The 25,323-nt window shown below is 33.0% G+C and overlaps 1 protein-coding gene and 1 non-coding gene across 2 annotated transcripts in view; one reads left to right on the top strand and one right to left on the bottom strand.

Annotated features, from left to right (window-relative positions):
- The window catches only part of CEP290 (centrosomal protein 290), a 94,602-nt gene that overhangs the window by 7,712 nt on the left and 61,567 nt on the right, over nucleotides 1-25,323 (top strand). Inside the window, 18 exon segments of the mRNA XM_036867462.1 lie at nucleotides 834-887; nucleotides 1,637-1,726; nucleotides 1,728-1,767; nucleotides 1,770-1,789; nucleotides 2,187-2,369; nucleotides 3,024-3,113; nucleotides 4,248-4,251; nucleotides 5,787-5,890; nucleotides 7,144-7,215; nucleotides 7,217-7,268; nucleotides 11,167-11,339; nucleotides 12,070-12,232; nucleotides 13,794-13,894; nucleotides 13,967-14,054; nucleotides 15,809-15,921; nucleotides 17,491-17,575; nucleotides 18,119-18,261; nucleotides 24,952-25,116. Coding sequence (XP_036723357.1) covers nucleotides 834-887; nucleotides 1,637-1,726; nucleotides 1,728-1,767; nucleotides 1,770-1,789; nucleotides 2,187-2,369; nucleotides 3,024-3,113; nucleotides 4,248-4,251; nucleotides 5,787-5,890; nucleotides 7,144-7,215; nucleotides 7,217-7,268; nucleotides 11,167-11,339; nucleotides 12,070-12,232; nucleotides 13,794-13,894; nucleotides 13,967-14,054; nucleotides 15,809-15,921; nucleotides 17,491-17,575; nucleotides 18,119-18,261; nucleotides 24,952-25,116 — 1,740 coding nt within the window.
- On the bottom strand, nucleotides 5,233-5,356 carry LOC118902939. Its single transcript, XR_005021649.1, has one exon. It is a non-coding gene; the product is annotated as a U6atac minor spliceosomal RNA (small nuclear RNA).

Raw genomic sequence — 25,323 nt, 5'->3', positions numbered from 1 at the left:
ACTTTCTTATCTTCATAAAGATTGTAAGAAAAACAGTAAACACATACTCTTCATATAGGTTCACCAGATAACACTGTGCCACATATGCTTTATCTTTGTACACACAGGCTTATTCTCCTTCTCTCCCCTCCCCTCCCCTCCCCTCCTTTCTTTTTTGCTGAGACATCAGAGTTAATTGCAGATATCATGATACTTCATACTTAAATATTGCAAATGTCATGATATTTCATTCTTAAATATTTCAGTGCGTTTCCACTGAAAGGAGAGGTATTTTCCAATATAACTACTTATATAATTAGCATACTCAGGAAATGTAATATCAATTCAGTACTGTTATCTAATATGTAGTCCATAATCAGATTTCCTCTATTGGCCCAATAATGTCCTTTTAGTCTCCCCACCCAATATCCAAGCATCCATGCTTCTTTTAACCATTATGTTCTACTGCTTTGTATTTCTAAGTAATGTAATGCTCACTGAGAGCAAAGAGTATTCTAGCTCTGGTAATAGAACTGCAAAATGATGAAGATCTTGGATGGAAGACTACTCATTATTAGGTTTTACACTGGGGGAAGAGGGTAATGTTTTGTTTTCTGTATCCTTTGGTTAGAGGTTTTTGTTTTTTGTTTTATAATCTTTTAAACTCAACCTGCTTCATCCTTCCTAATCCTTAGTTAGTCAGTTTTCAAATTTTTGGCATATTATTCATGTCTTGGGTCGACATGAAGTCCTCAGTAGTTAAACATTCTCTACGTTATTGGAAAGGAACTGAAAACCTGGCATTACATAGAACTACTGCTGAATTTTATCTTATTTGTTTTTTGCTGTTTTAGTTGGCTCTTCGAAATGAGGAGGCGGAAAATGAAAACAGCAAATTAAGGAGAGAGGTTGGTAAAAAATTTTAGTAGTTGTGGTGGTTCAACAGAGATACTTACTAAAAAAGTGTTCATAAATTAATTCTGTAAGCAGAACTGGAATCGTCTAAGTAATTGATGTTTTCGAACCGTGATTTTATGATATGACTTTGTCTTAGGGAAATAGAAAATAAATTGGAAGGTGAGACCGTTAAGTACTACATTCATCTCTTAGGTCTATGTGGGTAAATCTTGCTTTGTTTTTTAAGCTGTTCTTTGCAAGTTTGCTAACTGAATATATGACTGGATTTCTGCCTTATTTCCTCTTATTTTATCTGGCATTCTTTTAAAACTTTTGTTTCTCATTAAATCTTACAAATTCTGATTATTATTTGGTTCTTCTGAGCCAAATAATGTTTGTACATTGTTTATCCTGATAGTGCTTATCTTTTTAACATAATCAAAAGTTTTTTTTGTTTTGGTTGGTAATTAATATTCTTTCTTTCTTTGATTATCCAAAATAATATCTCATTCTCCTAAATTTTTTTTTTGTTTTCTTTAATTTCTAATTATTATATTTAATTATATATTGCCTTTCTCATTTCTAATTACCTTTTTCCTATCCTCTTCTGGAGAACAAACGTCTAAAGAAAAAGGTGAGGCTTTAAGGGTGGTGAAACCTTGGAATTTTAAAGATGTGTTTTGAGATCACTATTCAGAGGGTGAAATTTTGTTTCTTTGGATAGTTTTTTTAATAGAATACTGTGTTGATCTGCCTTCAGAATGAACAGCTTCGTCAGGATATTATTGACTATCAAAAACAAATAGATTCACAAAAAGAAACACTTTTATCAAGAAGAGGAGAAGACAGTGGACTACCGATCACAATTGTCTAAAAAAAACTATGAACTTGTCCATATCTAGATGAAATTCAGGTATAAAATGGATAGAAATCATTTCAAAGCAATGATCTTTATAAAACTTTAATTTCATTATAATATAAATCTAGTATTTAGCCCTACATTTCAATATATTTAGTATAAATCTGCAACTACGTATTTGTAAAACATGAAATAAATTGCATCTTTGAAGTTGCAAATCTTGCAAATTCATTCTTGTTATATGCCTATCTTGGGCACTGTTTAAGAACTAAGATTCTTACTTACACTTTTCTTGATATTTAATTTGATTTAACTGACCAACAGCAATTGATAATAAATATCTATGAAGAATTCTGTTTTCTCCAGCAGACACTTATGACTCCATTTAGTATTAATTTAAATTTTAGTTTCTTAAATTGTTTTTTAACTGTAGCATCTTTACCTTTCTTAGACTTTAACAGAAGCTAATGAGAAACTTGAACTTCAGAATCAAGAAATGAGAAAAAATCTAGAAGAGTCTGTACAGGAAATGGAGAAGATGACTGATGAATATAACAGGATGAAAGCTATTGTGCATCAGACAGATAATATAATGGACCAGTTAAAGAAAGAAAATGATCATTACCAGCTTCAAGTAAGAATTCCTGTTAGACTGACTTATGTGGGCAGACTTCATATTGCCTCATTACTATTTATTTGAAACTAGAAAGTACTTTTAACTTTCTAGGGTATGAATTTTTGTCTTATGCTCTAGTATGTCATCTTATACTGTAATCTGTTGCCATGGTAATATATTTGTCTCTATGTGTTTCTCTAGTCCCCTTACATATACCTTGTAATTCCTGCCATGTAGAGTATATGGGTGATACCTGAATGAATGTGTAGATAGCAATCCTGCAAATTTTCTGCTAAAGCCTCTTAGAAGTCCTGTGGACCATCAAGCTTAATTTTATACCTTAAAATAAATACACTCTAAATATCATAGAAGCCAATATATTGTTTACTACTTACATGGGATTAAACCTGTTTAAAAAATAGAGTAATACTTAAAAATACAATACTCTAATGACAAAAAATAATTATACAACTGTAAAGATGCACAAACAATTAAAGGTCACCTTAACTACAGAACTGCTCCCATAATGAATATGCATTTGTAATATATATGTATATATGTGCATGTGTATGCTTATCATGTGTGTAATATATGTGTAAATATTCATATACAACAAATACATGTATATTACACTAATTTGCAACAGTTCTTGAAATAATTGTTGCCTTTTAGGTGCAGGAGCTTACAAATCTTCTGAAAGCGAAAAATGAAGAAGATGATCCAATCATGGCAGCTGTCAATGCAAAAGTAGAAGAATGGAAGGTGCTTTTTTCAATGCTATAATAGCTTTTTCATTTTCATTTTAGATTTCAATTTTTTAGTCTTAATTTTCTTTAAAGTTCTTGTACTAGTTAATGACATTTTTATTAGGCATTTTTAAAAGTGTATTAAACGTTTTAGCTAGAAAACTCTAAGAACTGTCGTGTGTAGACCTCTAGCTTATCTGTTGTTGAATGAGCTCTTCTACATCAATGAGTTAAATTTAAAATTTTAAATTTTCTGATAGAAATCTAAGTCTAAAATATAATATGTCATCTAAAATAGATAATTATAAATAAAATTTAAATGTTTTCACGTAAACCATAGGTACCTTGTGTATTTTAGTTATATAGTTCCAGGTTTAATTTTAGTTTTTCTGACTCTCCTTCCATGTTAGATTAATCAAGCTATTGGCATTCAGTGGAAATGAGAGTAAGGAAGTGGATCAGGAATGGAAGTAAGGGAAGGGATCTTTCAGAATCACCTGAGAAGTCTTTTCAAAAATCTGTTCCTCCTCACCACTCTCTAACTCCAACCATAACCCCCAGCCTTACCATATCAGAAGTTAGAATTGTGATGATTATATAGTTTGAAAAAAGTCTGAAATGATTCTGAATAAATCTAATTTTAAAAGCTATCACTTTTATAGTCTTTGTTTCTAACAAGGTTCACATAAATCTTGTTGGCTATTTGAAATGATCATGTGGGAATCTCAGCTAACCTATATTTTAAACAAGAGCAGTAGCAGTGGAAATGAAGTTCATAGAATCAATCAAAGGTCAATAAACTTTCTGTAAAAGGCCAGGGAGTAAATATTTTAGAATATTTGGTTTCTGGTGTATCTATTCAACTCTGCTATTATAATATGAAGGCAGCCATAGACAATACATAAATAAATGAGCAAGGCTGTTTTCCCAATGAAACTTTACAGAAGCAGGCAGCAGGCCAAATTTGACCTATGAGCCATAGTTTACCAACCCCAGGGAAAAAAAGAGTTGTTTTTAATCGTTTAATTTTGGGGAGAGATGTTAGCAAATGTATTCTTCTGCACTTTGTTTTTACTTAGTATCTTTTACTTAGTTTATATCAGTACATATGGTATTACTTTGTTCTTTTTAATGTAACTTTTCTTTGTAGATATGTATGTTATTGATTACCTATTATGTGGCGTTTAGGAGCTTTCCAATTTTTGCTGTTAGAAACAATGTTTTAATGAATATCCTTGTATATTTATTTTTAAAATGTGTATCTGTAGAATAAATGCTACAAGTGTAATTGTGATATATATTGCAAATATATTCCTCTAGTTTGTCACTTATCTTTTGGCTTTATGGTATTTTTTACTATGAAGTATTTTTTTTTATATTGCATAAATTTATTATTTTTTATGGCTTTGGGCCTTTGTATCATAGTTAGAAAGGATTCTGAGTATAAAATTGTTTTCTCATATTTTCTCTAGTGTCTTCTAGTTTCGTCTTTTACATGTAAATCTTTGAAGCATATATTATTTATTTTGGTATAAAGAGTGAGATATGGATGCAACCGAGCTACTCTGTTGTCTAAACATCATTTATTGAATATTTCATTTTTCTCCTACTAAAATACACTTCCATTTTTATTACATACAAAACTGTTGAATTTGAATTGATTTTGGGACTCTCTTCTTTATATTGATTGATCTGTTTTCTAACCATGTACACTTGTTTTAATTATTATGCTTAAATATTTGAAAAAGCTGTTCTCATTATTTATGTTTTTTAGATTCTTATAAATGTGCTTTTTAAATACAAATTTTAGAAATAGTTCTTTAAAATATGTTAGTTATTTTATTGGGTATATATTAAATTTATAAATTAATTTATAGATTGATTTTGATATTTGATCCTAGCAAAGAACACAAGGTACCTTTCATTTTTTTAAAATTGAGGTAAAATTGACATAACATGATACTAGTTTCAGGTATACAGTGTAATGATTCGACGTTTGTATGTATTGCAAAATGATTACCCCAGTAAGTCCAGTTAACATCTGTAACCATACATAGTTACAATTTTTTTTTTCTGGTGATGAGAACTTTGAAGATCCACTCTCTTAGCTATTTTCAAATATGCAGTACAGTATTAAAAAATGATGATTAGAGGCCATGAAGTGGATGGCAATGCCATAACCATATGCATGTTGTCAAGCCTGAGGACCTCTTCCATTCTTGTCTAGAGGAATGCTAGCCTTTTCCTTTCATACAACATAACAAGATACCTTTTATTCATTCAAGATATTTTGCGCTTCTTAGTGTCATTTTAATGTTTTCTTCATAAGAGATTAGTTGTACAAAACTTTTTGTAATTGCAGGGAGTTATTTATAGCTTAGTGTTCTAGGAATGGGCTTTGGAAACTTGAGATTGTCTAAAAGATTGAATTTCTTAAAAAGCAAAAAATACAGTGTATATTTTTGAATCATTTCTTATCTGAATTTCAGGTTGTATGCACAAAAGAACAGTGGTCATTCCAATAGTTGCTATTTTCTCACTTCAAAGAGTTTTATTTCCTGTATTTTCTCGAAATCTGCTAATGATATATATTAAAAATATTAACCATAAATGAGGAATGGTTTATTAATTTTCCTCTTAGGTAAACAGATCCTATTTTGTTTATTTCTAGTTAATTTTGTCTTCTAAGATGATGAAATTATTGAGTACCAGCAAATGTTACATAACCTGAGGGAGAAACTGAAAAATGCCCAGCTTGATGCGGATAAAAGTAATATTATGGCTCTACAAACAGTAAAACTTTCTCAAAATTTGGTTTAGCAACAAGGTTTTATTAAAGTTGGCATGAAACTCTGAATTATGTCTTATTTATCTCCTGTGCCTAATTCTAGTCACTTGCACTTTTGGGTATATAATAAAGTCTTTTGAAGTTTCTTACACCGTCCAGTCCTAAGAAAAAATTAGAATTAAGTTTAGACTTAGGAATAAAATTATTTTATGTATTTTTCTCTATTGATGCAGATAATACCTTTATTGTTTTGATTGGGAATTATTTAATAAAAAACTTTTAGAAATTTTAAAAATATCTTAATACTCTGTTACTAAAGTCTATTGTGTTGTGTTTTAGTGCTGAAATATCCTGAACAATGTGAAATAAGCTAAAGTATGGTTATAATTTGTACTGTATAAAATTTTTTTTTTTATTGATAGTACAAATATATTCATATAGAAAGAAGTTACACTTGCATCAACTGTGCTCTCTAGTCATAGTCCAAAAGAAAGAAGGAAATTTGGGAAGTATTTGGAGAATAAGGACGATTGCAAGGGACAAGATTTTTGAATGAAGTACTGCAGGGGTGAAAGCTAAGTTGTGTAAAGGAAAAAAGCACAAGGTAAAACACAAACATAAAATGATAAAAAGATAGAATTAGATGGATGATGAAGAAAAGTAACACAAAAGGAGTCATAAGAAGCCACAAATATTAGAGAGTTCTGGAATTCGTATTTATGAGAGTGCTAGCCCTTATATCATCTTTAAGTACTAGAGTGATAGCAGTATTCCTACAGTGATTAGTGCAGTTGAGGTATACAAAATAGTAAAAGGCACAGTTTTGACTCACAAAAAATATATTCTATAGTCTTGTTGAAAAAAACAAGACCTACCTTTTCTCTTACTTTAAAAATGTAGATTGGGGCTTCCCTGGTGGCACAGTGGTTGAGAATCTGCCTGCCAATGCAGGGGACACGGGTTCGAGCCCTGGTCTGGGAAGATCCCACATGCCACGGAGCGACTCGGCCCGTGAGCCACAATTGCTGAGCCTGCGCGTCTGGAGCCTGTGCTCCGCAATGAGAGGCCGCGATAGTGAGAGGCCCGCGAGGCCCGCGCACCGCGATGAAGAGTGGCCCCCACTTGCCGCAACTAGAGAAAGCCCTCGCACAGAAACGAAGACCCAACACAGCCATAAATAAATAAATAAATTAAAAAAAAAAAAATGTAGATTAATATTCATAAAGTGATACTATGTAATATTCAAAATATTTTATAGGGTATACAAGAACGAGATAGTCAAATTAAGATGCTCACTGACCAAGTAGAGCAATATACGAAAGAAATGGAAAAAAAATACTTTTATTATTGAAGATTTGAAAAATGAGCTCCAAAGGAACAAAGGTAATTCAATGTTTTATAAGTATATAGTCATTTTATATACCATTAAGTTTTTAAAATATTTTATTTGTATTAAAATGAAATTATGTTATGCCAACAGATATATTAGTGATTTTTCTTTATTTGAATTTTATATTTTTTAAAAAATTGTACAAGGTATTATTGACTACTGTATTTATGATATTAGTATTTACACATGTAAATGATGGCAGTATTTTCTATAGTTTTTCTCTGATGAAAATTACATTAACCTCTATTACCAGAAGGGCTGTATAAAAGAAATGAAAAATGGTGATATAATTGTATTTATCCTCCTTTTTGTAATTAACAAAGAATGGAAGAAAATAAAATTTTGATCAGTGTAGCAACATCGCAGAGATTTTTCAGAAGTAATTGACTTGTCAACATTTGAATTAACCTTACCCAACTTGATATGTCATCATATTCTCCCTACCTTGGGTCATGCTAGCTTACCTAACTCATCACATCCTTTGAATGTAAGCCCTTACAACATTAGTGATCTTATATTTCCAAAACACTATATACTGTAGTTATACCAGAGCACATTAATGCAAACTATTCATAATAAGTTCATGACATATTTATTGTAATTGCTGAAGATAAAAAAAATTAGACACAAAGGGGAAATAATGAGTGAGTCTATGTGTGTGTTTGTGTGTAAGTGAAATAATGGTAGTGTGGTTGTAATTTAGATAGTGAGGCAGAAGCTTCACTGAGGAGATATTGAACAAAGACTTAAAGAAGATGAGGGAGTGAGCCATGTGGTGTCCCTAAGCAGTGAGAATAAGTGCAGGGCACTGAAGCAGGAGTGTACTGAGCATGTCTGAGGAACAACAAAGCAGCGCCTTTGTGGCTGAGCAGGGGGAGCAAGTGGGCAGTAGTGGGTGATGAGATCAGAGAGGTAACAGGGGCCATATCATATGGGGCCTCACAGTTTCATTGTAAGGACTTCGGCTTTTCTTTTAAGTGAGAATGGACATCAAAGAAAATTTCTGAAGAAAGGAGTGATATATTTTGACTTGGACTGTGTCTGCCATAGGCTTTAGGAGTGGTAAGGAGAGAAGCAGGGAACCTGTTATGAGACTACTGCAATAACCTGGAGACAGGTGATGGTAGTTTAAAGCATGGAGGCAGCAGTGGAGTTATATGTAGTCAGTTCTGGATGTATTTTGAAGGTGATAGAAACGAAATTTGCTGACAGATCAGATGTAGGATGTAAAAGTTATCAGGGCTCTTTGGTCTGAATGCTGGGAGGGGCTGTGGAAAGAGCAGTTTAGAGATGGTCAGGTACTTAGTTAAACCGGACATGTTAAGTGTGAGATGCATATTAGACATCTGAGTGAAAATGTTAAGTAGGTACTTGTATTATAAGTCTGAGGTTCATGAGGACAGTCTAGGCTAAACATATTAATTGGAGAACTTTATGCATAAAAATGGTACTTGAAGTCATGAAACTGGCTGAGATCATCAAGGAGAAAATGTTGGTTAAAAAGAAAAATCTTAAGACTGAGCCCTGGGATGCTTTACTTAGAACTTGGGGAGATGAAAGGAACAACAAAAAGACCAGGAAGGAATGACCAGAGAGATGGGAGGAAAACCAGGAGCATGTAGAGCCCTGGAACTCACATGTGGAATGTCATCAAGGAAGAGCATAAGCAACTGTGTTCCGTACGGTATTCACTGCTGCTGCTAAGACAAGAGGAGCACTGAAAATTGACCACTGGATTTAGCAGTGATCATTTTTGGTTCAAGAGAAAATGGGTAGAGATGAAATAGAGCCAATACAGAGACTTTTGAGTGCTGTTTCTGTGAAGGAAAGGAGAAAAATAGAGTGGTAGCTTGAGGGGAAAGGGGGATAAAGAAAATGTTTTTCTCTTTTAAATGGAAGAAATAATCATGCTTCTAAGTTAATAGGAAAGATCCATTAAAGAGGAAGCAATTCATGAATTGATAAAGCAAGGGAGGGAGAGAAGGACTTCTGGAGTAATATTCCTGAGAAGGCAATGGGATGGGATCTAGTGTTCAGTGGAGTAGTTGGCTTAGGAGCACAGAGAGTTCATCCATAGTAACAGGAAGAAAGATGGAGTGTTATAGTTTACCGTCAGATGTGGCTGGGTAGATGTCCTGACAGTAACAAGTTTTGTTTTCTCAGTGAATGAGGAAGCAAGGTTCTCAGCTGAAAGTGAGGATAGACGGCCGATATATAGGAGTTTGAGGAGACAGAGAGTCAAGAGAAGGTAGGAAATGGTCATCTGGAAGAATAGAACCAGACCAGGGAAGTATAGTGTGATGTTGAGCAGCATCAAGGCCCACTTGCTATACTTTATTTTCTACATGTGTCTGTATTATGTATGTATTAGAATTATTCTTTGACAGCTTAAATTGCTTTAAAAGGATCACTGATGTTGTGGGGTTTGCATATTCCAGCCACCAGGAGAAAAAGTGGCGGTTGATCTCTGCTGTCAAATAAGGAAGAGGTCTTATATAGTGACACTTCTGTCAGTCTGTAGTCATGTAATTCCTAAAGTCCACAGAAGGTGTGTGTACTAGAGTATACTCTGTATCTTGAATTTAACTTGTACATGACAGTTAATGGTGTTCTCCCTTCATTGGTTAGGATTAGTTTTAGCTCACAGAAGCATCTGAAAAATGGTGGCAAAATCAAGATAGAAGTTTATTTCTCACTTGTGTATTGGTCTAGAATTAGGCAGTCTAGGGTATTGCCTTCATCTGCCTCATGCAAAATGGAACTTTACCCTCACATCCAATCCCAAACAGCGAGGTAGAGGAAGAGGAGGCAAGAAGCAAAGGGCATGTACTGAAGGATAGGCAGGTAATATATTGTGGAGGGCCTTGCAGAAGAAAGGGAGAATAGATTTTAGGGACAGGAGCCTCTGTCACATTCTCCAGCTAGGCTATTCACTCCGGAGAACAGGGCTCACTTCTTATAAACATGTGTGATCTCCCACACTAGTCCAGTGCCCGTATGTAAGTATATGCCCTATAAATCAGTAGATGTTTATTATGGATGAGTGTAAGAATGATTGTCAGTAAATTTTAGAATGATACCAATACTATATTTTGGTCTTAGCAACAGTTTGTTAAGATGTACAAGTAGGAATTTTTAAACTATTAGTTACAGTTAAGTTTAGCTGCAAGTGACAGAAAAAAATCAAATGTAACAATGGTTTAAACAGGATGGAAATGTACTTTTCCATGATATAATCAAAGTTGAGGCAACTAGTTTAGTGTAGGTGAGCTACTTGTACAAATACCAGATACCAGGGACCCTATATCTTGTTGCTTTGACTATCAGCATGTGGCTTCCATCTCATGTTCTAAGGAGACTGTTTGAGTTCCAGCCCTAATGTCCATATCCCAGCTGGCAGGAAGGAGGAAGGAGAAAAGAAAGTTTCACTCCTCTCCTTTAAAAACATTTCCTGAAATGTGCACATGGTCTTTCTGTTTATATCCTATTAGTCTCATGACCACACCTAGCTACTGGAATGTAAGTAGAAATTTAGTCTTTATTTCAAGTGGCCATGTGTCCATCTAAAAATCCATAGTTCTATTACAGTGGACGAAAGGGAGCTTAACTATTAGAAACAGCAGCCTTTGCCACAATTATCATTCTTTGTAAAGCAGTGTTTTCCAATCTTTTATAATCTGTACCCTTTCAGCTAAGATTTTATTAAAATTTCCTTTTTAGTTTTATAAATAAAACCAAATCAAAACTTTATTTTACAAATATAAAATAACAATTTTAAATGGACTTTTTTTAGTGACATACCACTTTTCCTGCTTCCCATACTGGAACCAGTGTTTTATAGGAGTAAGTAGTCAATTCAGTTCATTCATGATTTTAATTTTTACCCTGTAGGAGCCTCAGCACTTTCTCAACAGACTCATTACATGAAAATTCAGTCTAAGATTCAAATTTTAGAAGACAGAACTAAAGAGGCTGAGAGAACAGCTGAACTGGCTGAGGCTGATGCTAGGGAAAAGGATAAAGAACTAGTTGAGACTTTGAAGCGATTAAAAGATTATGAATCGGTATGTATTTTTATCTTGTCAATCAAGGAGCTTAGAATTATTCTTGCCACTTATAGACTGTTCTGTGCCATTTTCTGTATACCATTTAAAAACATTCCAGAAATATCTCGTGATAAAGATTATCCTAATTGATTTATACTGGAGTGTTCAAACTTTTGTGCAGCCTTTACTTTTTGGCAGAATTGTTTTCAAACCATTTGATTAAAGCATTTTGCCCAGATAATCAGCTTTGGTGAGGCAGCAGGATTAGATTCTTGGTAATCTGTGTCATTGTACCACCATGTAGATGTGACACCACTGATTAGTTGTCTAAAAGTTGTAACAGAGGCAGTTTTACCACCTACTGTGCCAACACAGCCTTACTTTGTACTTTTTATATTTTTAAATCTGATTACTGCTAAGTCAGGCAACTAATAACCTACATATTCTAATGGTATTGCTGATTCTCCCTTACTATTCCTTTTCTATATTTTGTTAAGTGTTTTATGTGTAATATTCTGAGTCACTTTGCCATTAGGATGCTGTACTGGGAAATTTCAACTGTTCCATTTCCCGTTATTATTATTACTGGATTTGTTTTTTAAAAGTAGAGTAAAAAACACAGTTTACAGATGTCAATCTTAGTTATATGTGCACTTCCCCTCAGACTTAATAAGAAAACAAATTCATGAATTTGACAATTTATTCAAATAAACAATGTTATATTTAAATTATAATGGGTATTTTTCAGGGAGTTTATGGCTTAGAAGATGCTGTTATTGAAATAAAGAATTGTAAAAACCAAATTAAAATAAGAGATCGAGAGATTGAAGTATTGACAAAGGAAATCAATAAACTTGAATTGAAGATCAATGATTTCCTCGATGAGAATGAGGCACTTAAAGAGCGTATGGGTAAGTCATCTTTTAAGATATGTAGTTTGCTCAACCTAATTGTCAAGTCATTTTTTTGTTGTTTATGATTATTTTTAAATAGTTGGATGCTTTTTTTTTTTTAAATAATTCCTCCTATAAAAATATTTAAAACAAGTAAAAATGGAGCTGTTCCAGTTGAAGTGGGATTATGGATTTGATGGAGCTGGGATGGTGGTCGGGCAGACCTGGAGCACTGCTATATTCAGTCCGAGATCTCCTCAATAATAATTGCATGCTTAAAAAAAGGAAAGCTACTTAGTTAATACCACTGTTAGAAGTTAACCTTTTTTTTTTTCCAACAAAAGTAGTTTGTTAGTTTGCAAAATGCTCTAGTTTCAGATGAATGCATGGGGACATTTAGAAATACTGTTTAATCCTTTTTAAGACTTTTAAATACTTGACTTTTATAATTTGCACTAAGTTTTACTTGAGTATTTTAAGGTTACTATTGATTCTAAGAAGTAATTAGTAAATATAGCTTGAGAGTTTATATATTGATATCAATAAATATTTCATTAGTGAATATTACTAGTTTGAATGTTACAACAGTCCAATCTAAATTGCTACTTTAAAATGGAAATAAATATCTAAATCATGATTTCAGTATACTTGGTAAATACCAGTTAATGCTTTCTTAGAGTTAAAATGATCACCTGTAAAAACTATTCTCTAAAGGAAGGAAAAATAAATATTTTATACATATTATTTATTTGTAAAAAAGTGTCTATCTAGGACCCAGAGTCATGCCAGGACCTCAAGTTAAACTTAGTCTAATCAACTTGATCTATCAGATCATGGCCAACTTCAGTCTGGACATTCCTAAAGGTGACTGAGCCATCACAAACACCAGATTTTCTGTTTTTTAAAGACCCCAAATCTTGCTTTATAATTACTTGAGACAATCTTGATATCTGGTTTTCAGAGCATAACTGCTTAGTAATGGGAAGTTAGGAAAGAGGCACACTGAGAGCATCAGTCTAGTCATGATAAAATATAATTGATATTGATATTAATATTGACTACTATGTGCCAAGCACTGCTATAAGTGCTTTATTTGGGTTAATTTTATTATACCCCTGACAACAAGCCAAAAAGAAATACGTGTATACATTCATACACATGTAGTGTAATACATATAGTACTATCCCTACGTGTATAGATTCATACACATGTAGTGTAATACATATAGTATTATCCCTACAACCAGTTAATAGTTGAAAGTGGGAATTGAACCCAACTCTGTTTTATTACAAAGCTTCTGTTTTTAATACATTATAGTACCTCTCTGACAGTCCAACATGGAAGACAGATCATAATATGTCTTTGTCAGGATTTCCATTAATAATTGTGATAAAATTTTAGCTTGTATGGTTACAGTTCAAATACCTGAAAAATTCTTGAACAAAAAGTCCCCCATTCTGCAGTGATGCTGGCTAAATAGATTATAACCAGTTGCTTGATGATAACCAGTTGCTGGATGAAGTTTTCGTAGTTCATTTGAATATTACTAAGGTTTTAATCATTTTTCTTTTTATTTTAGGCCTTGAACCAAAGACAATGATTGATTTAACTGAATTCAGAAATAGCAAAAGTTTAAAACAGCAGCAGTACAGAGCTGAAAACCAGATTCTTTTGAAAGAGGCAAGTGCAGTAGTCAATTGGTTATTTTCCTGGTTGAAGTAAAGAAAAATACTAACAATTTTAATTTTGTAGATTGAAAGCCTAGAGGAAGAAAGACTTGATCTGAAGAAAAAAATTCGTCAAATGGCTCAAGAAAAAGGAAAAAGAACTGCAACTTCAGGTATACTGTTATTCCAAACCTTTAAAAGAATCATTGGAAAATGAACTGTCTGGATCTGTAATTTTCTATATGTTAGAAATAGTATTGCTGTATTACTGTGGTTTTGCTACAAGTTTGATAAATGAAAATAATGGCCTGATGAAGAGTGTATGAGTGAGTGTCATTGAGTTTAGTCCTAAATCTAAACAGTTAAAAGAATAATAAGTGAACAAAAAACAAACATCAGAATCATGGACTTTTGAAAAATTTACAATATAGTCTGTATTAATTTCTAGACAATCCCAGTATGTTGTGATTAGTAATAATAAAACTTAGTAATTTTTGTCAATATAAATTACTGTTAATTTTTTCTTTTTCCTTAAAAGCTATGCATTGGAAACTTTTTTTTTTTTTTTTTTTTTGCATTGGAAACTTTAATTGTACATTATTCTTTACTAAGTGAAAGTAATGTTTTATTGAATAAAAATTAACAATTTTTTGTTTTGTTTTATCTTACATGATATAAAGAGAACAGTTGGTTTATTTTTTAATAGCTATTACAGTGCTTTTTTGTAAGACCATAGAGAAGGAATTTTTTTTCTAACTTGGCCCAAGCCCACAAGTATCTATGAATAATAGAGGGTTTTTTTTTTGTTTGTTTTTGTTTTGTTTTTTTTAGCATTATGCTGTCTATAGTACAATACATCAAAAATTTCTAGAAGGGCAAAAGTTCGTAATTTATTAGTGTATTAAGCAATTTAGTCATTACTCATGATTCTTATCTACTTTCTTAATATGTGTCTTTTAACTATTTTAGTACTTATTAATATGGGAAAAGAATGATAGAGAAGATAAAATTTGTAATTGTTTTTCATTAATATCTTTTTTTAAGATTATTTTTATTTTATTTTATTTATTTTTTTGAATACGTCTTTATTGGAGTATAATTGCTTCACAATACTATGTTAGTTTCTGTTGTACAACGGAGTGAATCAGCCATATGCATACATATATCCCCATATCCCCTCCCTCTTGAACCTCCCTCCCACCCTCCCTATCCCACCTCTCTAGGTCGTCGCAAACCACCGAGCTGATCTCCTTGTGCTATGCTGCTGCTTCCCACTAGCTATCTGTTTTACATTTGGTAGTGTATATATGTCAGTGCTACTCTCACTTTGCCCCAGCTTCCCCCCACGCCCCCTCCACGTCCTCAAGTCCATTCCCTATGTCTACGTCTTTATTCCTGCCCTGCCACTAGTTTCATCAATACCATTTTCTTTTTTAGATTCCATATATATGCGTTAGCATACGATATTTGTTTTTCTCTTCCTGACTTACTTCACTCTGTATGACAGACTCTAGGTCCATCCACCTCACTACAGATAACTCAATTTCGTTTCTTTTTATGGCTGAGTAATATTCCATTGTATCTTAAAAGCTTTTGCACAGCAAAGGAAACCGTAAACAAGACGAAAAGCCAACCCTCAGAATGGGAGAAAATATTTGCAAATGAAACAACGGACAAACGATTAATCTCCAAAATATACAAACAGCTCATGGAGCTCAATATCAAAAAATAAACAACTCATTAATATCTTATTAAAAGTGAGCTAAATCAGGAAGTTGTATGGGAGGCTACATATAGATCAAGGATTTTGGAAATATTCTACCTTTTGTTTGAGTTAAAACTTGATTCTAGTTTTTAAGAGTTAAAGTATTGGAATAATAGCAGAGTTATTTTTATGTTTCTCATTTGTTAATTCTTTTATATGTAGGATTAACTGTTGAGGACCTGAACCTAACTGAAAACTTTTCTCAAGAGAATAAAATGGGAGAAAAAAAATTTGATTTCATGAGCCTCAAAAATATGAGTGAAGCACAATCAAAGGTAAATAGTAAGGTACTGCTATGGTGAAGAGAATAAAGAAAAATATTATTATCAGGGCTTTCATTTCTGCCCCCATTATCTCATTTTGGACATTGCTTCTTTTTATACTTGTTAAATAAAAGGAAAATGTTTTATTTCAATAACTTGTCAATCCCAAAATTCATTAATGAGACATTATTTACTCTGAATACAGATTAGGAGTTCAGATAAAGTAGAGCTGCCACATAGGAGACCATCATTCAATATTCCACAGTCATATCAGAATGAGCCTGAAGAGAATATGACCATAGGATCATTATCAAGAATGTTATCTGAAATTCGTCATAGTGTAGAAAGTGAAGTGGATCCTTTTGTCTCTTTAACTAGACATTCTTCATCTATACAAGTGAAAGATAATATTTCACCTCCAGAAACTATTACAATAAGGGAGATTTTTAAAGCACCCTGTCTACAGTCTTTAACAAATCTAGAATCATTAGTCAATACCTTTAGTAGGGAGAATCATGAAGAAATAAATGACCATTTATACTCTGTTTCTGATGAGTCTATGAAGAAAGTATCAGGAAGCCATCAGGCACTTGAGAAGACTCATTTCACACAAAAAAGTGATTCTTCTTTACGAGCCTTATCAACAGCTTCAGACTTAATGCAGAAGTTATCACTTAGGCAAAAATCTGCAATACTTTGTCAACAAATTCATGAAAATAGAGCTGATGTGACTAAATCACAAGTAGCAACATCAGAAGACGAACAGGTTCATACCCCAATAAACTACGCTGATACCAGTTTCAAAGATGTAGGAAAAAGTGAAGTACCCGTACAGACAGAGATTTTGAAAAGTAAACTTGAAGTTAATGTTCTGGACCCTGTGCCAATTACTGCACAATCAAAATTATCTCAGATAGATCCACTTGCAAATCTTATAGAACAGCTACGGACAGAACTAATATTTCTTAGATCTCAGGTGAGCTCTCCTCCAAATTACATTCCTGGGATTTTTTTTTTAATTCTTTTTTATGACTTCTCTAACAAAATTCGATAAGTAGCAATTATAATAAGAATTCTTTTATGTTTGCACATTAACACTAATTTATACACATTCTGTCTTTTAAAAGATCTAAAAATGCAATACATCTGAAATGAACTCATTGACTTGCCTAATTTATTAAATGTTTCTTTAGAATGAAGCCATAGCACAGGATTTATTGATCAAAGAAGCACAGAGTAGAAATGCAGAAATAGAGCTTGAACGTCATAGAAGCCAGGCAGAACGGGTAGTGTAAAGGCAGATCATTAGAAGAGATGATTGTGGTGCCAAAGACAAAAACCTTCCTTATCTGTTTGCCTTTTGCCATGGGTGTGGGGTGGGGGGGAGGGAGAAGGTGGGAGGAGGATCATTATCTGTTTTACCTTTTAGATTTTATTTTATTTTTGTGAGTGCTGCTACATTTCTATAGCTTGCTGTGGGTGTGTTAAACCTCGATTGGTCAAACTTCTTTAAACTTCAAAACTATGAACTATTGTCATTTTTTTAAAAAATCAATTTTTTTCTCTTTATGTTTTGTTTAGAATGAATTTCTTTCAAGAGAACTAATTGAAAAGGAAAGAGATTTAGAAAGAAGTAGAACAATAATAGCCAAATTTCAGAATAAATGTAAGTCACTATTATCTCTTATTTTTCTTATTTAGTCTGTACTGAAAATTATGGGGTTGAAAGGACTTTACTACATTCTGTTTTCTAGTCTGTTTTAGCCTTAACTAACTCTATAATGTATAGACTTCCGTCTCTCATTCATCTATTTGGTTTGCCTTGCTATATTCATTTTCAGAGCATGTTATTAATCTGAATTTATTGTGATGATAAATAAGTCTATTTTTCTCTTTTATTCTCTAATGAAAGTACAGTTAGAAAAACAAATTTAAGAAATTTTTAATGTAAAGTAAAAGCAAAGTATGCTTATGATTTATTTCTTTCAGCCATGAGATATATATGTATATGCATAAGATTTAAATAGGTGTGCGACTTAACTTCATTATTCACACATTGGGTTTATAGTTGAATTTTTTGTACATTTATTTGTATTTGCATTTTATAAATGGGTTATTTTTACTGTATGTGAAGTATCTGTCATCTATATAGCATAGTGTAAATTGTAAAAAAATCTATTCATTCAATGAAAAAAGTATTTCATTTTAGTAAAAGAATTAGTTGAAGAAAATAAGCAACTTGAAGAAGGTATGAAAGAAATATTGCAAGCTATTAAGGAAATGCAGAAAGATCCTGATGTTAAAGGAGGGGAAACATCTCTAATTATTCCCAGTCTTGAAAGACTAGTTAATGTAAGTTATTTTTATATTAATGGTTTTATTTTGTTGTTTCATCACTTCAAAGATGTTGTTCCACTCTCATTGATCTCCACAGTTTTTGATGAAACATTTGTTGTCGTTCGAGTCATTGTTCTTCTGTATGAAATGTGTAGTTCTTCTTGGGCTACTTTCAAAACTTTCTCTTTTTATTTGGTTTTCGCCAGTTTGACTGCAATGTGCCAAGGGGGTGTGTGTGTGTGTGTGTGTGTGTGTGTGTGTATAGCTTGCTTGGGGTTTGCTGAGCTTGAATCTGTTCACTTATGCTATTCACCACAATTGGGAAGTTTTCTGCCTTTAATTTCTTCAATCATTTTTTTGCCTCATTCTCTCTGGGACTCCAGTGAAACATGTTAGACCTTTTGATATTGTCCCACAACTCCTTGAGGCTCTGTTCATTTTTTTGTTCCTAATTTTTTATCTTTTCTGTTCCCAGTTGGATAATTCCCATTGATTTATCTTCAAGTTCACTGATACTTTCTTCTGTCATCTCCATTTTTCTGTTTTAACGGTCAGCTTGAGACCTGGCAGAGCTTTTACACAGAACTTGAAGATCCCTTTTGTTGGTTCTTTTCTTTCTGGAATTCCCCTCTCATTATTCTGTGGCTTTGGGCCCTATCCTCTGGTTTTTAGGCCAGAAAGAAGACAGGTCACTGGAACTGCAGCTTGCCCTCACAGTTAAGCCTTAAAAACAACAAATTTACTGCTTGCTAGTCCTGTCTTCCAAGTTTCAAGTCCCCTCCAAAATCTGTTGCTTTTGTTCATTTTCTAGAACTTTTATGTAGTAGTTTTTTGTATTCACTTGTTAAATGTGGGAGGGTAGGTCTGTTAGGACCTTACACCACAAACCTAGAAGTGTAATAGTCTGTAGTAAGAATATTTTGAATATTTAAAGACTTAAAAATTACTATGAGAAAGATTTTAGCCATTAAATGATGTTCTATTTATATTTACCATATAGGGACTTAAGAGTTCTACAGTACTGATGAGTATCTGTTATATAAACTTGAATAAAATATACATTTTTAGATTTTTAATATTTAAATCTATGTCATTTACATAATCTGAACATACTTAACATGCATTATTATACTATGCTTGATTTATATAGAAAAAAGTCTTATTCATTGAATTGCTTTTTTTATGACTGGTCAATAGTTGAATACTTTTTTTTTGAATTATATTTTATTTTTTTATACAGCAGGTTCTTATTAGTTATCTATTTTATACATATTAATGTATATATGTCAATCTCCCAATTCATCCCACCACCACCAACGCCCGCCACTTTCCCCCCTTGGTGTCCATACGTTTGTTCTCTACATCTGTGTCTCAATTTCTGCCCTGCAAACTGGTTCATCTGTACCATTTTTCTAGGTTCCACATATATGCGTAAATATACGATATTTGTTTTTCTCTTTCTCACTTACTTCACTCTGTATGACAGTCTCTAGATCCACCCACGTCTCAACAAATGACCCAATTTCGTTCTTCCTTATGGCTGAGTGTATTCCATTGTATATATGTACCACATCTTCTTTATCCATTCATCTGTCGATGGACACCTAGCTTGCTTCCATGTCCTGGCTATTGTAAATAGAGCTGCAATGAACATTGTGGGACATGACTCTTTTGAATTATGGTTTTCTCAGGGTATATGCCCAGTAGTTGGGATTGCTGGGTCACTATGGTAATTCTATTTGTAGTTTTTTAAGGAACTCCATACTGTTCTCCATAGTGGCTGTATCAAATTACATCCCACCAACAGTGTATAGAGGTTCCCTTTTCTGCACACCCTCTGCACCATTTATTGCTTGGAGATTTTTTGATGATGGCATTCTGACCGGTTGTGAGATGATATCTCATTGTAGTTTTGATTTGCATTTCTCTAATGATTAATGATGTTGAGCATTCTTTCATGTGTTTGTTGGCAATCTGTATGTCTTCTTTGGAGAAATGTCTATTTAGGTCTGCTGCCCATTTTTGGATTGGGTTGTTTGTTTATTTGATACTGAGCTGCATGAGCTGCTTGTAAATTTTGGAGATTGATCCTTTGTCAGTTGCTTCATTTGCAAATATTTTCTCCCATTCTGAGGGTTGTCTTTTGGTCTTGTTTATGGTTTCCTTTGGCTGTGCAAAAGCTTTTAAGTTCATTAGGTCCCATTTGTTTATTTGTGTTTTTATTTTTCATTTCTCTAAGAGTTTTGGTCAAAAAGGAACTTGCTGTGATTTATGTCATAGAGTGTTCTGCCTATGTTTTCACCTCTAAGAGTTTGATAGTGTCTGGCCTTCCATTATAGGTCTTAAATCATTTTGAGTTTATTTTTGTGTATGGTTTTAGGGAGTGTTCTAATTTCATACTTTTACATGTACCTGTTCAGTTTTTCCCAACACCACTTACTGAAGAGGCTGTCTTTTCTCCACTGTATATTCTTGCCTCCTTATCAAAGATAAGTTGACCATATGTGCGTGGATTATCTCTGGGCTTTCTATCCTGTTCCATTGATCTATATTTCTGTTTTTGTGCCAGTACCATACTGGTCTTGGTTACTGTAGCTTTGTAGTATAGTGTGAAAGTCAGGGAGCCTGATTCCTCAGCTCCGTTTTTCTTTTCAAGATTGCTTTGGCTATTGGGGGGTCTTTGTGTTTCCATACAAATTGTGACTTTTTTGTTCTAGTTCTGTGAAAAATGCCATTGGTAGTTTGATAGGGATTGCATTGAATCTGTAGATTGCTTTGGGTAGTAGAGTCATTTTCACAATATTGATTCTTCCTATCCAAGAACATGGTACATCTCTCCATCTATTTGTATCATCTTTAATTTCTTTCATCAGTGTCTTATAATTTTCTGCATACAGGTCTTTTGTCTCCTTAGGCAGGTTTATTCCTAGGTATTTTATTCTGTTTGTTGCAGTGGTAAATGGGAGTGTTTTCTTAATTTCACTTTCAGATTTTTGATCATTATTGTATAGGAATGCAAGAGATTTCTGTGCATTAATTTTGTATCCTGCTACTTTACCAAATTCATTGATTAGCTCTAGTAGTTTTCTGGTAGCATCTTTAGGATTCTGTATGTGTAGTATCATGTCATCTGCAAACAGTGACAGCTTTACTTCTTCTTTTCCAATTTGGATTCCTTTTATTTCATTTTCTTCTCTGATTGCTGTGGCTAAAACTTCCAAAACTATGTTGAATAATAGTGGTGAGAGTAGACAACCTTATCTTGTTCCTGATCTTAGTGGAAATGGTTTCAGTTTTTCACCATTGAGGACGATGTTGGCTGTGGGTTTGTCATACATCGCCTTTATTATGTTGAGGTAAGTTCCCTCTATGCCTACTTTCTGGAGGGTGTTTTTCAGAAATGGGTGTTGAATTTTGTCAAAAGCTTTCTCTGCATCTATTGAGGTGATCATCTGGTTTTTCTCCTTCAATTTGCTAATATGGTGTATCACATTGATTGATTTGCATATTTTGAAGAATCCTTGCATTCCTGGGATAAATCCCACTTGATCATGGTGTATGATCCTTTTAATGTGCTGTTGGATTCTGTTTGCTAGTATTTTGTTGAAGATTTTTGCATCTATATTCATCGGTGATATTGACCTGTAGTTTTCTTTCTTTGTGACATCTTTGTCTGGTTTTGGTATCAGGGTGATGGTGGCCTCGTAGAATGAGTTTGGGAGTGTTCCTCCCTCTGCTATATTTTGGAAGAGTTTGAGAAGGATAGGTGTTAGCTCTTCTCTAAATGTTTGATAGAATTCACCTGTGAAGCCATCTGGTCCTGGGCTTTTGTTTGTTGGAAGATTTTTAATCACAGTTTCAATTTCAGTGCTTGTGATTGGTCTGTTCATATTTTCTATTTCTTCCTGATTCAGTCTCGGAAGGTTGTGGATTTCTAAGAATCTGTCCATTTCTTCCAGATTGTCCATTTTATTGGCATAGAGTTGCTTGTAGTAGTCTCTTTAAGATGCTTTGTATTTCTGCAGTGTCTGTTGTTACTTTTCCTTTTTCATTTCTAATTCTATTGATTTGAGTCTTCTCCCTTTTTTTCTTGATGAATCTGGCTAAAGGTTTATCAATTTTGTTTATCTTCTCAAGGAATCAGGTTTTAGTTTTATTGATCTTTGCTATTGTTTTCTTTGTTTCTATTTCATTGACTTCTGCTCTGATATTTATGATTTCTTTCCTTCTACTAACTTTGGGTTTTGTTTGTTCTTCTTTCTCTAGTTCCTTTAGGTGTAAGGTTAGATTGTTTATTTGAGATTTTTCTTGTTTCCTGAGGTAGGATTGTATTGCTCTAAACTTCTCTCTTAGAACTGTTTTTGCTGCATCCCATAGGTTTTGGATCATCATGTTTTCATTGTAATTTGTCTCTAGGTATTTTTTGATTTCCTCTTTGATTTCTTCAGTGATCTCTTGGTTACGTAGGAACGTATTTTTTAACCTCCATGTGTTTGTGTTTTTTTTGTTTTTTTCCTTGTAATTGATTTCTAGTCTCATAGTATTGTGGTTGGAAAAGATGCTTGATATGATTTCAGTTTTCTTAAATTTACCGAGGCTTGATTTGTGACCCAAGATGTGATCAATCCTGGAGAATGTTCTGTGTGCACTTGAGAAGAAAGTGTAATCTGCTGTTTTTGGATGGAATGTCCTTCAAATATCAATTAAATCTAACTGGTCTATTGTGTCATTTAAAACTTGTCTTTCCTTATTAATTTTCTGTCTGGATGATCTGTCCATTGGTGAAGTGAGGTGTTGAAGTCCCCCACTTTTATTGTGTTACTGTTGATTTCCTCTTTTATAGCTGTTAGCTGTTGCCTTCTGTATTGAAATGCTCCTATGTTGGGTGCATATATATTTCTAATTGTTATATCTACTTCTTGGATTGATCCCTTGATCATTATGTGGTGTCCTTCCTTGTCTCTTGTAACATTCTTTATTTTAAAGTCTATTTTATCTGATACGAGTATAGCTACTCCAGCTTTCTTTTGATTCCCATTTGCATGGAACTTTTTTTTTTATAATAATACCATTTTATTAGCAGAGAGTGATACTAGTATGTTAAAAACTTTCTGAGGCAGAAAATCATTAACAAAATTTATGAAACCCTTTTGATTCCCTTTATTCCCTATATATCCCTTTATAATTCTGACTTTTCTTCTTTGGTTGGTGACTTTGTTTTTTCTCCACTACTTTAAATATCTAAAATGATTCTTCATACTTTCTTATGTGAACATCTTTTGTCTGTGATGCTACCCACTACTAATACTCAGATCAAACTCTGTTCTACAAGGGAAACTCTGTTTAGTGACAAAATAGAAACAGAATGAATAGCCCAGAAAGATTCTAAGGTTTTTAATTTTAATTGACAGCCTGTGGCCTTCCTAGGATTCTTGTTTCCATCGATTTTGTCTGCTTCTCTTCTGGGTTATCATTTTTTTTTCTGATTGATATGCCCCATCTGAATGACCTAACTAAGAAATCATCAGAATCAATGACACTTTCGATCAGATAATTCCGGCTTCTGCAGTTAAGTTCACTTTCTATTGCTATAGGGTGTTTTTCAGGGCCCCTAATCACCATCTAATTCAATCTCATTTTACCACAAGGACTTATAGATAACATGTTGCTATTTTTCAGCAAGACAACTAACTAGACTACTTTGTCATCTGTCAGAATACCTCCTTCTGCCTACTTCTTTCTGCTATCCCCTTTGAATTAGTATAAATTATTACTTTACATGGCCTGCTCTGATCTCCTTAGGGTAAAGGCTTACTCTTACAGATCTACTGCCATGAGTTAAATCCCAGATCACCCTCCTGAAGAGGAGATTACATATGATTTTATTCATCTTACTTTTTTTGTCTTCTGCCTTCATTTCTGAAGCTTTATTTTGCATTTAACAGTTTTGTTCCATAAAGTCCAGATCTATTGGTATGTATGTATTGTGTATATGTGTGCATGGGGATAGGTGTATTTATATATGCCATTATTGGGGAATTAGGAGCAGTGAAGCCTCTTGGATAGTATTTTAATATTTGACAGATTATTTCTGTTTATCCAGCACTCTTGGATAACACTATTTTATCATACTTTGCCTTTGTTATTATGTATGCTTCAACTGTATGGAGAGGAAGCAATGAAAAATTTAATTAATTAAATGTAGTAGCTATTTCATTCCTTTGCTCATGCTTTAAATTCAGATGCTTCATGGTTTCAAAGCATTTACATATAAATTATCTCATTTTGACTGTATAAAAACCTTGTGAAGTAGACAGAGCTAATATTATTTCCTCTTCTTTAGAGTTAAGAAAGCTAAGGTATAAGGAATTTTAAGTCACTTGCCCAGCAAATAAGAGATTGGTTAATATTTGAACCCTAGTCATGTTGTTCCTGTCTAGTTGTTTTTCTGGTCTACCAGTCTACTTGGATTAGCTAGATATTGTTAATTGTTAGAATGAAGTGATTAGTATGCTTGGTAATACTGTTGTAGGTTAAACTGGTATTTTATAAATTTAAATTTATAAATAAGAGATAGATTTGGTATATTTTATTACACATGGGAATAGTAAAATGCTTAAATGTGAATTTTATTTAAACATAGATTTTTTACTATGACTTTAGTGTTTTTCTTCACATTTCTTCTATATAATTTAAATATATTAGGCTATAGAATCAAAGAATGCAGAAGGAATATTTGATGCCAATCTGCATTTAAAAGCCCAAGTTGATCAACTTACTGGAAGGAATGAAGAATTAAGACAGGAGCTCAGGGAATCTCGGAAGGAGGCTATAAATTATTCTCAGCAGTTGACAAAAGCAAATTTAAAGGTGAGAATTTTATTATATAAAAGAAAATGCTAAGCATATGAATAAAAATTTTATGTGAAACATTTAATTTTTTTTAAATGACTATTTTATGAGAAAATGCCCCTTGAATTAATTCTTTCAGCATTCGGAAAGCTTCTGTTTGAATTTTTTAAATTAAATTAGTGGAAAAATAAGTACCGTATAACATAAAAGGATACAAAAATTCTA

Source organism: Balaenoptera musculus, chromosome 10, assembly GCF_009873245.2.
Source record: "Balaenoptera musculus isolate JJ_BM4_2016_0621 chromosome 10, mBalMus1.pri.v3, whole genome shotgun sequence".
Lineage (NCBI taxonomy): Eukaryota > Metazoa > Chordata > Mammalia > Artiodactyla > Balaenopteridae > Balaenoptera > Balaenoptera musculus.
The sequence above is the reverse complement of the archived record's forward strand: the minus strand, read 5'-3'. Positions and strand labels throughout refer to the sequence as shown.